This window comes from Varroa jacobsoni, unplaced genomic scaffold (genome assembly GCF_002532875.2).
Source record: "Varroa jacobsoni isolate VJ856 unplaced genomic scaffold, vjacob_1.0 scaffold_1199, whole genome shotgun sequence".
In the NCBI taxonomy this organism is placed as follows: domain Eukaryota; kingdom Metazoa; phylum Arthropoda; class Arachnida; order Mesostigmata; family Varroidae; genus Varroa; species Varroa jacobsoni.
Genome location: NW_019214101.1, coordinates 84,672 through 99,161, shown reverse-complemented (window position 1 = coordinate 99,161; position 14,490 = coordinate 84,672). Strand labels below are relative to the sequence as shown.

The 14,490-nt window shown below is 39.2% G+C and overlaps 1 protein-coding gene and 1 long non-coding RNA gene across 2 annotated transcripts; one reads left to right on the top strand and one right to left on the bottom strand.

Annotated features, from left to right (window-relative positions):
• The first annotated feature begins 165 nt into the window (after nucleotides 1-165).
• LOC111267538 (uncharacterized) lies at nucleotides 166-812 on the top strand. Its single transcript, XM_022845813.2, has 2 exons — nucleotides 166-275; nucleotides 397-812. The coding sequence occupies exons 1-2, from the start codon at nucleotides 216-218 to the stop codon at nucleotides 733-735; spliced, it is 399 nt and encodes a 132-aa protein (XP_022701548.1). The 5' UTR covers nucleotides 166-215; the 3' UTR covers nucleotides 736-812.
• Nucleotides 701-10,637, bottom strand: LOC111267539 (uncharacterized). Its single transcript, XR_002684696.2, has 3 exons — nucleotides 10,282-10,637; nucleotides 9,448-9,529; nucleotides 701-2,569 (listed from the first exon to the last, which is right to left on the bottom strand). It is a non-coding gene; the product is annotated as an uncharacterized LOC111267539 (long non-coding RNA).
• Between the last annotated feature and the right edge of the window lie 3,853 nt (nucleotides 10,638-14,490).

The window sequence follows — 14,490 nt, the reverse complement described above, 5'->3', positions numbered from 1 at the left end:
ATATACACAGTCGTTATGTCATGCGCTTTGCAAATGAGTCCATTTCCTGGTCGTAACAAGCCAAGTTTAGCTTATAAACAAACCGTGATAATTGCTTAGAAAACCATGACTGTTCATATTAGCGTGATTCTGGCTTTATTATGCCTGTAGGCAAGTAATGAATTACTATCGTTTCTTACCATAAGCGGGGTATAAAAGTTGGTGCACATACAGAAATGGTTATAGTTCGTTCTCTCAAACAGGCAACAACAACACCCAACATAAACATGTTGGCTGTAAGTGTTAGATATATATGTAGATGCTTACGCATTTTCTATAGAACTCAGTTAGCTGTTTCCTTGGCTACGGCTTAAATGGTTAATAAAATTTTCATATTATCCTCTGTCTTCCCTACAGGCTGCCATTCTCGCTTTGGTTATTGCCGGGTCCCAGGCCACCGTCCTCGGAGGCTATAGTCCCTGTCACGGATGCGGTGGCGCTGCCATCGCTGCACCCACCTATGGTCACGCTATTGCTGCCCCCGTAGTTGCTAAGGCTGTTGCCCCTGTCTCTGTTGCTCACTCGCGTACCTATGTGACCAAGCAGATCGCTGCCCCTGTTGTTGCCAAAGCTGCGATTGCCGCCCCCGTCGCTATCGCCGCCCCGGTGTCAATCGGCCACGGATACGGCATTGGATATGGCCATGGCGCTGCGATCGCTGCCGCCCCTATCGCTTACAGCCATCACGGGTACTAAAGGATGACTCGCTGTTATACTGTATAAAAGATGCTTTACTCGCCTAGATAAATAAACGACACAAAGTGATATATGTAGTTACCATTGTTTTTATATCCAGCTGATTTACTCAACCTGATGTGCAAACGCGGACTTATCTGTTCCGTGTTTTGACAACTGACGATGCTGATCCTTGTGATAAAATCAAAATTTCTGTGCCGGTCCAAATGGTTTTTGGGTGATCCGAGTAAACACTAACAGGCTGAATTTGTATTCTCTTGCGTTGGTGTTATAAATTTGGTAGTAATAATCGACAAACGGCAATAATACCCACATACACATGTTAATTGTTAATATAGTTTACTGAGGTGAGCACATAAAATCAATAACGCCTTGCTGTAAGAAGGAATTTTATCCGCGTATTGAACGAACATGTTCAGCTGGAAATGGAAATTATAGAGATCTATCCCTTTTTTGTTTAGATATTCAGTTTAAATTAGAATTTCACATATGCTAAAATCGTTGCAAAAGATTGTGTTATCTAGCTCTAAGCACCTTACGTGCGCTTTTCTAATTGTTGTTATGGCCAGTATTAGTAATTAGGTTCAAAATATCACTCGACAGTGTACTTAGCGCTGCGCGATCCTTAAGAGCCCAATTTTCTTGGTGCTCAACGAGACATCTCTTCGTATTATTTACATGTATATAACCACATGCTTTATAGACCTTGTCTTACCTTCTATGTACCTTATCTTATTCTGTAACAAATTTATAGTATAACGAAACGTCACTGATCTTTTGCCGTACAATCGAAGAGTACGTGGACTCGCAACAACTCGAAGTTACCCTTAAAATTAAATATGTTATACAATTGTTCTAACTTATTTGAAACCTGGACAGCGTAAGCTCATTGTTTCCCAACTGGGTTCCAGGACAATTTGTTGTGGACCAAATTTTCCTATTCTAATCCTATTTAATCTAAAATGGAAAGAAAATTTGGCAAAACCAATGAGCATACACGTAATTAATATCGAAAAAGTTATTTTTATTTTACGAACGAATAACTATGAAAATTGTCCAAAAAAACCGCAATCGCTTTATGCTGGCCAGTAACTAGTTCTCATACTTTTGCATGAAGAGGTCGATTTCCCCGTCTCACATTATAGTATTTAAATATTAGGGTAAATCGTTTGATTCTGTCTTATCAATAGAAAACAATAGCCGGTCTCCGGGCTATGATTCGGTACCTAGTTTGTTTGGTTCTTGTAAAACCCGTCATAGGAGTGTTCCATAACCCAACAGCTTGATTACCTACGAGCTAATAGCTCGTAGGTAATCAAGCTGACGAAGACACGAAAATCTGTGAAAAATAATGGTAATTTTAATATTGTTAGAACTGCTTTAATCGTAGCTCAGTAAGCCGACTGCTGCTAAGTGTAAATTTAGCACATCAAATGACCCATTATGGACCTTCTAGTTAAATGTACTATGAATGCAACTCGTAAATAATCTAGCTCATAATGTTACCACATGTGAAAGCTAGCACATTTTTAATATCAGCTACAATGTAGCAATATATATGACGCACCTCTCACTGTCGCGTTAGGACACAGGGTCCCTTTTCGTTCGAATAAAATCATGTCAAAGATACCTAATCGAATCCGTTTGTTGCAACACACAGATAGTGTTTGTTGTATCTTGCCGTTGCTGTTACTTGAGCTCAGACTATTGTCCTCGAGGACTACGGTTACGGTCACAGATACGTTAGTGGTGCCATCGCTGACCCTGCTTACGATCACGTTATTGGTGTTCCTCTCGTTCCTAAGAATATTGCCCCAATAATACGGAAGTGGTGCTGCAATCGCTCAAAGAATATGTCAGAAGAAAATAAATTCTATGCCTTCAAAATGCCCACAGATGCATTGTTGCCGACCGCCAGGCTTTTTCCCAGACAGCGGCAGTAACTGAACACAGTTCCTTGAACAATAACGTTGCATGTTCGATTTGGTAGTTTGGATCTGGCAAACATTCTGCAGACGCACCGTACATAGTACGCCGTCCGACCCAAGTGTTTTCTTAGACGCTAAATAGATGAAAAGCGTTTTTTTTTTGTAGAAGCTATAGCAACTAATTATCTCCATTAGAATTGCTACACACATAAGCTCCATAAAGAACAATAATTTTAAAGCAAATGCAGGTAATATATTATCATATACCGATCGGCCTTATGATACAATAATTTTAGAGCAGTCGGAACATTGTTGTGCATTATCGCAACGTATCATATATTTATCTCGTCATATATTTTTCAGTATAAATAATTAGTAACAGACTATCTTTGCACGCCATAAACACTAAATATTAAACCTGTAGAGCTTACTATTCAAGAGTCATACGATATGAATTTGATGGCGGTAAAAAAATAATCAAGTTTGACATTCTAGCTAACTTTACTTAAATTGTGTATATTAAATGTAGATTTTTTAGCATGTCTGGCTCGTTTTGCCGCTGTATACAACCCGACACATGACCAGGAAGAATGAGCCCGAAGAAGGAATGAAGAGAAGATTTCCCCAACCAGTAAATATGGCTGAAGTACGCATGCAACATCAAAACCAGTATCTACAATAGTAGATATACAACATTTCCAATGTTTTTCGTTAGTTGTGATATTCTAGAACTAACGTATTATCGCATTTGCTTTTGCCCTGGGTCGATTTCCTCGTCGCCGCTATTGTCGAAGTTCAGGCTATAGTACCATCGCTGGCCCCGCTTATTGTCACGCTATTGCTGTTCCTATTGTTGCTAAGGCTATTGTTCCTGTCTCTGTCGCTTGCGTACGCATTTACGTGACCAAGGAGATCGCTATCCCCATTGCTGCTAAGGCCCCGATCGTCGCCCCAGTAGCTGTTGCCGCTAACCCTGTGGCAATCGGCCATGGCGCTGCTTTCGCTGCCCCTGGCTGTTAACCATGGCCACAGATATAGACATCGCAATAAATGAAGATGCTTTACTGTATACTAGATACACTGTAACGCACTCGTATTATAAGTAACCTTATGGAGTTAATGGGAATATGAAATGATATTTTTCTCTAAACTAATCGGTTGGTTGCGGAAGCTATAAAGATGACTAGGAGTTGCAGAGTAACGGATTACGCCGTCTCTGCCCTATTCAAGTTTGAGGACACTGTTAGACTTTTGAGAAGGCCATAGAGGTTATGCGAACGCACGGTCGGTTAGCCAGAAGGGTTGAAGGAAATCGATGTACTGCCGAACAAACAATCAATCTCCTTATATAACAGCTTAAATTATGTGAAATTAGTAAAAAATAAATGTTAAGAGATAATTAGCTCGTGTGGTAAATGAAAAAGGTTGCATTGTTTAATATAATGAGTTTAGGGTACATAAGAAAACATTTTATGAGATCAGCCAGGCTCGTATGAAATGAGTCATTAGATCCTTGGTGATTGCTTTCATTTTTTTTAAAATTCTTTTATTGACAATCGAATATTATATACTGTTATTAAGCGTTATTTATTTTCTACATATGAACGTTTCAATTATATTATACAGTCGCATCACAACAACTGACTGTCAGTACGTCGGACTCGAAGGATATATAGGTGAAATAAATAAAGCATTACCTTCTAAGCTTTCTATGCGTCCTTCTTGGATCTGAAAGTCACACTTCACTCGACGAGGGCTGTTTTCAGTAGCCTTTGAAGAAAAATAGTTTCCTACTTAACCCATAACTATAAAGACTATAAATAACTATAAAGACCTTATAGCTAAGGTCTTTATAGTACGTAGGTTTGGCGGATTCTTCACATGAGTAAAAACAAAAAACTGTTCCAAATTTGCTCCCGTTTCGCCCGACTAACCCATCGTTGGAGCCCGAAACTGGGCTTAAACATAATAATCTCAACAAAAATAATTGCGATAGTCTTCTAGAGTAAGTAAATGGCTTTTCGCCGGTATCCCAATTAGTCATCAGTTCACTCAAGAAGTACAGGGACAGCACTAGTGAACAATACTGGCCGCTACTTGAATATAAACCTAATACACAGCTGGATGCCATACGTCTCTATGATTCGTATTTTCCGCAGTACGCCATTATGGACCTGGTTTTTATTTCCAAAACACGAATCCTCGCTTCAGAACTCCTTGACTAGACAATTCCAGTCTTGCTTCATAAGTCCAAATCGTATCGTGCTGCTACACTTTTCTCTATGAACAAGCACGCAACATGCGTCGTTTCCATGTGTCCAAATGTCTAACCACCCCTTCCATTATAAAGTGTGGCCTGTTACAGAGGGCAAAACGCGATCCGCAATATATACATACATCGCCAAATTCATCTCAAAGAAAACTCTAAAAACGTGTTGTAAAACTCGCTCTCAAAAAATACCATGCTTAGAAAAATTCCGGTTTATAATGCAAAGGATTAGCCTTGACAAACATTTTCTCATGGACTAATATAAATAGTGAAACCTGAATCGTCACAGATCGATTACCGATATCCATAGCTCTGATCGTATCTGACGTGACATTAATAAAGTTGTTTTTAATTATGGCATTGGGTGCGAATTTTTAGTATGAATAGCAAATTCTGTACACGACTCGACAACAGGGGAACTTCCGAAAAACAGGACTTTATTTTGATCTGCATGCCCCCTAACGTGTCAACAGCAGATACTCTATACAGAGGCTAGAAATAATATGAATTTAATTTGATCGTAAACAAATATGCTTAACACAAAGTCATAATTTTGTTCGTATTGGAAATTCATTACATCCATCTATATAGATGGCTAGCATGGCTAACTATGCTTTTCTTGTGGGGTGCAGTGCTAACATATTTTGCCCATTAAGCTTAGACGTATGTGTGGTCATCTAGATTGGAAAAAACAGTAGACACAATTCGTAATAAGCTGAAAAAGACCAGCTGTTTAAAGTAATACACAATTAAGTCAATACCACTTCGATAACAAGAATTCGAAATACTATTTATTCAATCCTTTTTATATAGAAAATCTATCGGTGAAATATTTAGAAATGGGTCCACAAGAAAAACACGACGCTTAAGTTTTCCAGCGATTTACAGTTTTGTCTATGTCGTTAAACAACATGCTTATCGTTGGTATAAATACATTAGGAAGCCGTTAATAAGGGCAGTCGTTTTGTTATCTAATTCAAGTTTATGACAACTAGTTACTAGAGAAAAAAAACAACATTTTCAGTCAGTTTTTATGTGCCGGAAAGGTTTTTTATCGGCTTTGCAAATAAATCGCGCCTGCTTTTACGTAGTCGGTTTGCGTCGCTACAAGAAAAGGAAGGAAAAACAGGCTTTGGAACGAATTTGAATTTTTCGAAGAAACCAAATGGACGTTGCCTTACCCGAAGTGTAAATTGTAACAGCGCCAGCCGTTAGAGGCTCTGTTCGACACTGTAAAGCGTCTTCTAACTGAAGTGTACATTTGAAAGTATTTCGCATACAGTTCTAATAAAGATCTGATGCAAGCACACCTCGATGTAACTACGAATACGATGGTTCTACTTACGTCCATGTGCTTGGCCAATAGTCTGACCAAATGAGTTGTTGTATCATACGTACCTTATTACAGCCCCCACTTCCTGACTACCCCGTTACATTTAACTTAGACATGAACTTGATTTGACCGCAACTAGAAATGCGTAAGTGCCCCTGGGTTTTCTTCGTTTTCGGCCAGCCAATTATGTTCATTCTGATTTATTTTCTGGTTATAAACATATGATTGAAGCTGGGGAGCGAAAGAATAACACTACGAGTGTTATCTATACGTCGCATAAAATGCGCCTTCAAACAACAGTCTAAGGCAATTGACCTTCTAGTGGCAATTTCATCCTGCATTAACGTGTTTTCGGTAAGTAAACATTCTCTCCATAAGATCCTTTTTCCAAAATATCGACCTTTGTATTGGCTAACTAAGCCACTTGTGAGCATTGGGATTATATGCGAATTAGCAAATGAACTGACATAGCAACAATAGTCAGTAGTACTCAAATCGTTAATTTTTATATTTATTTTTTTGTTCTATATTGTTTGCTCTACTAGCTATCGCCATTGCTGCAGCCCAGGCCGCCGTCCTTAAAGGTGATGGTCTTGGTCACGGATACGGTGGCGCTGCCATCGCTGCCCTCGCCTACGGTCACGCTATTTCTGCCTCTGTCATTGCTAAGGTTGTTGCCTCCATCTTTGTCTCCCATCCGCGCACTTACGTGGCCGAACACGTAGCTATTCCCGCTATTGCTAAAACCGCAATCGACGGTTCTGTGGCAACGGGCCATGGCGTTGTTATCGCTGCCCCTCAGGCTCTTGGCCACAACCAGGGGTACTAAATGGGATTCTGTAGATTGTACAGTTGCAACGCTGCGATGACAACGTAAAACAACTATTTAACGATTCTTTGGATTTTTGCTTGTGCTCCATGGTAACACAGAAACGTTTTCCTTTGGACATCTGGGGCGTTGTCGCTAGCCATAATTAGTTAGCTTGGATGGCTGACTTAAATTATATAATTAACTGACGTGCGACGTTAGAAGCACGGGCGCTAAAGGAGATACGTATAACTTCTGATCATTAGTAGTTATAACACAGCTAGTTACAGATGTAATAGGTGTCCATACGAGAAGTTCATTCACTTTTTTCTAGTCTTTTCAATTATCACGATCAAAGCAATTTAATATGTTATTTTGCTGGCAAAGAAAGCGCGAACAGGATTTCGTTAGTAATCTCTCATAGAGAAACATAGTTGATACCTGTTACAACGTCGATATGGTAGTAGATTTTAAGGTTAAAGATTAAATCTTCTCGGAGATGATTACCATTAATTTAAAGTAACCTAATCAGTGTTAAAGTACTTCTGCACGCTCATCCTTTCCTTCCCTCCTTCCCTTATCGAGAAGCAATTACAGCACAACTTCATCAATTTCGAGCTAAATTGGCAAGCAGTCATGAAGCTCTGGCATAGAAGACTATGGTGCGATACTGACAAATGTTCCCGTGTGACGATAAAGGTGAAAGCATTTATATAGTTGAGAAAAATGGCTACGGATGAAGGACAAAAAGAATGCAGTAGTCAGCCCGTCTTATAGCTTGATAATAACCATATTATAAATATATTCATGAGGCAAATTTACCAAATCATTATGTACGTTCTAATCGGTACTTAGATAGGGTTATAAAATTGCCGACTACTCTTAACCAAGATGGTGGACAATATTGAACATGTAGATCAGCAAGCTTCGATAAGACTGTGATATAATTCCGGCAGGAAGAGCTAAGAAATTGAACTATTCTACGTAACTGTAAGGAGAACAGGCACATTTGAACGGCCAACGGAGAACAATAGATAACAGGATCGAATTTAGGTCGGACACTAAAACAAAACAAAAAAAAAAACACTCCTACAGCTGATCGAGGATTTTCGGGAAAAGTGCCGGACACAAGTGGCCGTGTGTAAAGGCTGATATTGGAGTGCATAGCGTGAGGTGAAATGAAGGCTGGATCGTACAATTTTCTGGTAGTTGCGTTATGTCAAGGAGAATATCTTACATTATATTCAATATCCTTTCCTAAGTACACCCTATTATTATTATATTCTGTTTATGGTAATTAGACAAAGTTCCCTTCTCATTTCTACTGTATGCCACTTTCAGTATTTTGTGAACCTTCACAACACTGTAAACTTTCCAAGTGATTGTTGCGCACGACTCGAAGCGAGCTCGATTATCTTGTCGTTACTAATGATAATGATCGGTGCCTTAATCGTAATATCATTGGGGGGCAATCATAAAAGTACCAAAATATACTGCGCCCGATTCATGATGTCATCCGGTATGATTATGCGAGATATATATATATATATATATATATATAGTCGTACGCAATCCGTACGTTCGTCTTTGACTTGGTCTATAAAGTTTCTTTGCAATCAGATCGCCCGACGGCATTTTATCGCAGCAACTGTTCGAAATGGGAGTGGCCGGTATAACTGTTTGTTATTGCCAGTCGCCAAGATATAGTTTGTGCAAGTTGACAGTCTCTACATGGAAGCTGAGAGATGCCTCAGATAATTTATACCACTTATTTTATGGCTAGCCTGACTATAATTAGTACCCGAATGACTATCGGTGACTGTAGCTATCCGAGAACAAATAGGATAGTCTTGAGATCCGATGAATACCTGGCTTCGGTTATACTCTCGCAAAATGTTGGCCAGAGATTCACATGTGAGTGCTTTTGTCCTCTTTACGCAACGCATTATATATAGAATGCACAGTATGTAATAATAAAGATAATATTGATGTTATGATATGTTTGCGTCCACATCTACTTTGGCCCGCCGCGACGGTGGAAAACGTGTGGTTAAGATAAACCCAGTCTAATAGGAAGCTAACTTCGAGGAGACTGAATTTCAAGACTAGAATGAAACGATAATAATATCATACTATCGTATAGTTCTACAAGATGTCAAGCTCTATTTTTTCATTCTTGCTAATAACGGTTAAAAACTCCATATATAAAGGTCAACAACACATTATTCCTATATGAGAAAAAGTATATAGAAGCATTTGCCACCACTTTGCGTCATGTAGGTTTTATCGTGTTGAGAAATTTCATTTTCTCAAATTGGCCTAAGATTTCAACTTTTAACGGACTTAAGTAATAATCGTATTTATTTGCACCTACTAGATCGCATCTGGTCGTAACGGCAGAACTGTAGATTGTCTCGTTTTAATTTTGGTGTACAAAGCCTTCGAGCTCCGTTTATCTGAAGAAAAAACAAAAAAAAACACGACACCGATAATGTTCTTTGCCGTAATATCTAAATTTGAATTACACTTGTTGCCCACCGGTCCGCCGTTTACATGTCCCTTAGCCATACATACAAATTACATTAAACAGCACTTATTCTTACCTATACTGTAGCAAGGGTCCGATTATATAATGGCTGTATTGCAGCATGCTTCTCTAAGCCCTCCTCCAGTCCCCATCCCGTTTTGCCCCGCAGATAATCTCTTGGCTGCATGAGTACTTCTGCACAATGTAGTGCACGACGCAATCAGCAGCACGGTACAGAAAAATAACGAAAGAGAACAAATTTGTTGGCCTATTTGCAAGATTTTTTCGTTCCGCGTCTAACATTGAGTCAACATGTTCTGTTTATATGGCGGTTATCATTGTTAGTAATGTTGTTACTGCATGTAACGCTTCTGTTGGTAGTGTTACACAAACGCGGGTAGGTAGGCGACTACTCCTTTGTGCGTGCCTGCTGGCTTTTCAGGTTTGGCAACCAGTGTTTTCCAAATTCTAAGGTTTTAATAGAAATAGTCAGAGACACTCAGCAGACAATCTGCAACCTTGGCTAGATAGGTAGAACAATGCAGAAACGTTGCTCTTATGAAAAGGAAAATGAAGAAGCAGCAGCAGCTTACTGAGAGAAGAAAATTCATGTAAACTCTACCCTTCGGATAAGGCAGTTGTCAACACTGTTCATCTCATCATACTATCGTTGATACTCACAATAATATACACACAGAAGATCGACCGTTAGATCGATTGGTGCTTGATAATGACGCTCGCTGCTAAACAGTTTGATCCTGTCGTATGACACCAATATGGCAAAATGGAATAGTCACTCCTTTTGAGGCTATTTCGCTTGTGTAGCGTGGCAATACGCTAACCCAAAGATGCGAAAAAATGAAAACAGGCAACTATATACAGACACACGTAAATACTCTAGCATAGGCGTGTGGGCCCCACCTGCTCCTTTGCTTGCTTCGCTGGACTACAGATCTACAATGGGCGGCGATCACAGGAGATCGATCAGCTGGTGGTCTTTACAGTTCACGCAAACCGGCCCGCTGCCATTCTAATGGCAAGGCGTGATCCAGAAAAGTCAATCGCTTAGTCGCTATTATGCCCACGTTTCGTTTGTGTCGTAGATCCACTAAATGATGCTAGTGCAGAAGTCAGACCCTCAGCGGTAACAGACTGAATATGGAAAAAAATGCATGCATACATACGAACGAACCACGAGATAGATCCACAGACGCGCTCACTTGGCGAGGTGCAATGCGGTACGATGCAGCACACGACTACCGGCTAGGTAAACGTATTCTAGTCGTCCGCAGGTCAAATCAACCATGGTGGCCTGTACAGGAAAAGGACTAGTGGCCCGTTTACAATGTAATTTAATGTTAAACGAATAGCAATAATCATAGTAATGATGATAATAACACTAATGACAACTGTAATGATGGGGGGCGAAGCATAACTTCCGTACCGGTTGTTGCGGTTTCTTTTTTTTTTGTTAGAAAGTTCTGTTGGATCGCAGAAAATGACAGGGAAGTATGATCATACCCAATTTAGTTGTGAAATCAACTAACTATAGATCAATAATATCAAAACATCCTGTTACCATATTATAACAGCTATATTTGTTGTTTTGGTACCATATTTATGGTACCTGTATTATATTAGTGTGTTTCATTGCACATGAACACCCAAAAGATATTCAAAATGTTTATTGGCAAACCCCAACTGGGCGGTTGTGTCCAAGCACATCTTCGGGCCTTTTTCATGCCAACGTAACTTTTCATTAGCCTGAAACATAGCTGGTCAAATTACTTTAGTTTTAACAACCAGGTTAGGGCCGACATTGTGCTCCGGGTTTTGTGTTCGCAGGATTCAAACGAGACGTCTGTTATATCAATCCAGTTCCTTAGCCAACTGATCGATCGTAAAAGGCTCGATGTAGCCAAGACATAAAATACTGAAATTATGAATTATTATTAAATTGTTAATTAAAAATTACGGTGATTGTCTGACCTAACCTCGTTGACTTCAAGGTATTACTACTGAAAACGAGAGAACTAATGGTGAATTTTATGCGCATATTCCGTGATAAGATATGACTACGTCATTTACTTAAATACAATAGCTTGCCAGCAGCAGGCGTATCATACGTACGTCAATCGAAGTGTATCTACCGTATATAAAGTTAGTCTCCAGCTAAGGGAAACTAGCATGTTAAAGTCAAGACCAACTCAATTATAGATGTTTCTTAACTAATACTGGGCATACTTTTGTCCAGATCATACAATTAGGCCGTTCACAGGTAAACCAATTTCTAATCCGTCTTCTATTCAGACAACTATAGCAAGTAGCATCCCGTTAGCACAAACGTTATCCATCGTTCTTCGTTCATATAATATATATACACAATATAGAGGGATGCTAATCTTCGAAAAATGCAATTGCATCAGGGATTACGTGGACCCCTTTCGGAAAAGTCATACAACTGCCTTATTCATTGACAGTGTTACTTCTAAATGCTTGGTAGTAGTTTTGAAATCGTATTCATTTTTATGTCAGAGGGATCAATGTCAAACGAAAAATGAAAGGCTTGTATTAGAAAGCTAAAACCACTATCCTTGAAGGTCATTTGGTTAAACTCGAGGCCTTTTGCCTAACTCCACAGCTTATTCCTTATCTATATATGTTTGTTGTTGTTGTTGCAAATATTTTAATTCATCAATATAATAATAATAATTAATCATATTATTGAAGCAAAAATTAAGACTATTAAGGGGGTTCGGCAAATATCGGAACAAATTAAATGGACGGGTGCACTAAAATTTTTTCTTAGTTTTCTTAATTTTCAGTTTTCTTAATTCGTGCCTAATAGTTAAGGGAGCACGCAGTGTAGCGTTGTGATGACGCCATTTTTCTTTGTTAATATCCACCAACTTTCTTCTAGGGCATGTTTTTGCCATCTTGTTGATTGTTAGCAGCAGAACAGAAGTCCGTGTGAATCGTTCTGCTAAGCGGTAGTAAGTCACGATTCTTTTTTTTTTTTCTAATACCACCGTATCATCTTATTTAGCGTCCGATCAAAAAATACCTCAAAACCTTTACCGCAGGTCGTTCATTTGCACAATATATCCACTGTCCATAAGCCGCAATGGACCGCTTCAAAGATGGCTCGATGTTTTTCCGTTTCTGTCAATTCAAAACATTTAAGCTAATCGTTTAGTGCTGGGTATCTAGCTCTTCGCTAATATAACAAGCATTTCCGTTACGATTTCATCAGCTGTATTCATAATTACGTTGATCGTTACCGGTGAAAATTTTACTGTAAAACATGTTTTACACCTGAACCATCTTTGGGGCGTTTCCTTCAATAACACATCTTGAATATAAACGGCACAATCTTTTCACAGACTTAAGCAGTGTGGCCTTACAACAATTAAGTTAAGCGAACTGTTGCAGAAATTTCACTTACCTTCAACGGCTTTATCCTAAACCTGAATACAGATGTTCCAGCCATTTCAATGCCTCTACTACTATCAAACCTTAGCTTTCAAATGCCGGCCCGAAATAAATGAAGAGTTATATGGCTTGAAATCTGTCTAATTAGAGAGACGGCCAATACTTTTTCGACAACTCTATATATATGTGTGTGTGTGTGTGTGTGTATATATGCATACATGATAATAATTCTCTTTTCTGCAGTAAACTATTAAATGTCGTGTTTCAAATAGAGCTTCATAAATTTCATTTTGACAGTCCATCTATACACAAGCAGGGCATGCCACGCAACATTTTTCAACCAGAGTAGTTACTATATAACACTATATATATATATATATATATATGTATATAGGTATATTTACATTTCCTTATAAAAAAAACCATTTATCTGTATTCAATGAGACGTATTTATATATTAGCATGACGGTTGTAAGCACGGTTGACAGTATGTCCGAAGACGAAAGAGCTTTACGGTAAATACAAAGGTGTTCGTGCTTGACCAGCATTTGTCATTGCCCAAAGTGACACCGTTTCTTTAGCTTCTTGTATGTCGCCGGTCAATTTTTGCGGAGAGGAAATGGACTACACCATGTTCGATCATGAACACTGAATTGGCTCCGGCTTTTGTCATTATTATGACTACTGCCCCTGAAAGTATACATCGAAAATACACGATATCTCACGGGCATTTCCGTCTTTTCGTATTTTAGCTTTGTTTGGGGGCGACCTTTTCGCCACATCGCTCTTTCGCCCCCTGCTACACGTGAAGGCATTGTCGAGAGCTAGTTGAATGAATAAAAAAAAAGTACTAGACTGTGCACTTTTCTGTGCAAAACAAACCCACGCCCGTCATTGAGCCTCCGAAGGTATGATGCAATGCTTACTGGCCAAGCGACAAGGGAGATCGGATGAACGATTGCAGACAGGCTGACAACAATCACACGCATATCAAAAGACTATACACCAGCCGCTTAGGGCAGATAACGAAACGCACAGCTGATATAGGCAGTCTAGCAAAATGATTTGTTATTTGGAACATAGATTTGTAGTGGATGGGTCGAAAAGTGTAAGCACGCGTTCAAGTGGGGTCGAGAATCTGTATTCTCTTTCTATAGGATATGATGAGCAGATAAATTGGGTTAATTAATTATGTTTGACGTACGTAGTTGAATTGAAATGCTACGAAGACGGTGTACGTTTAGATATGAACGTGGCTCCAGTTATTATAGAATTGCCATATCGTGTTGTCAATGACGTTTCTTCCTGTCGATAAGCAGAGGTGTAATTAAGCGACGGTAATACAAAGCACGTGGTCAATCATAACACCCACTGACTGCTCCTGCCAAGTTCACTCGAACTATCTCTGTATCCATGGCGTTCGTTTGTCTATGCTATTTATCTATATCATTCGTATTC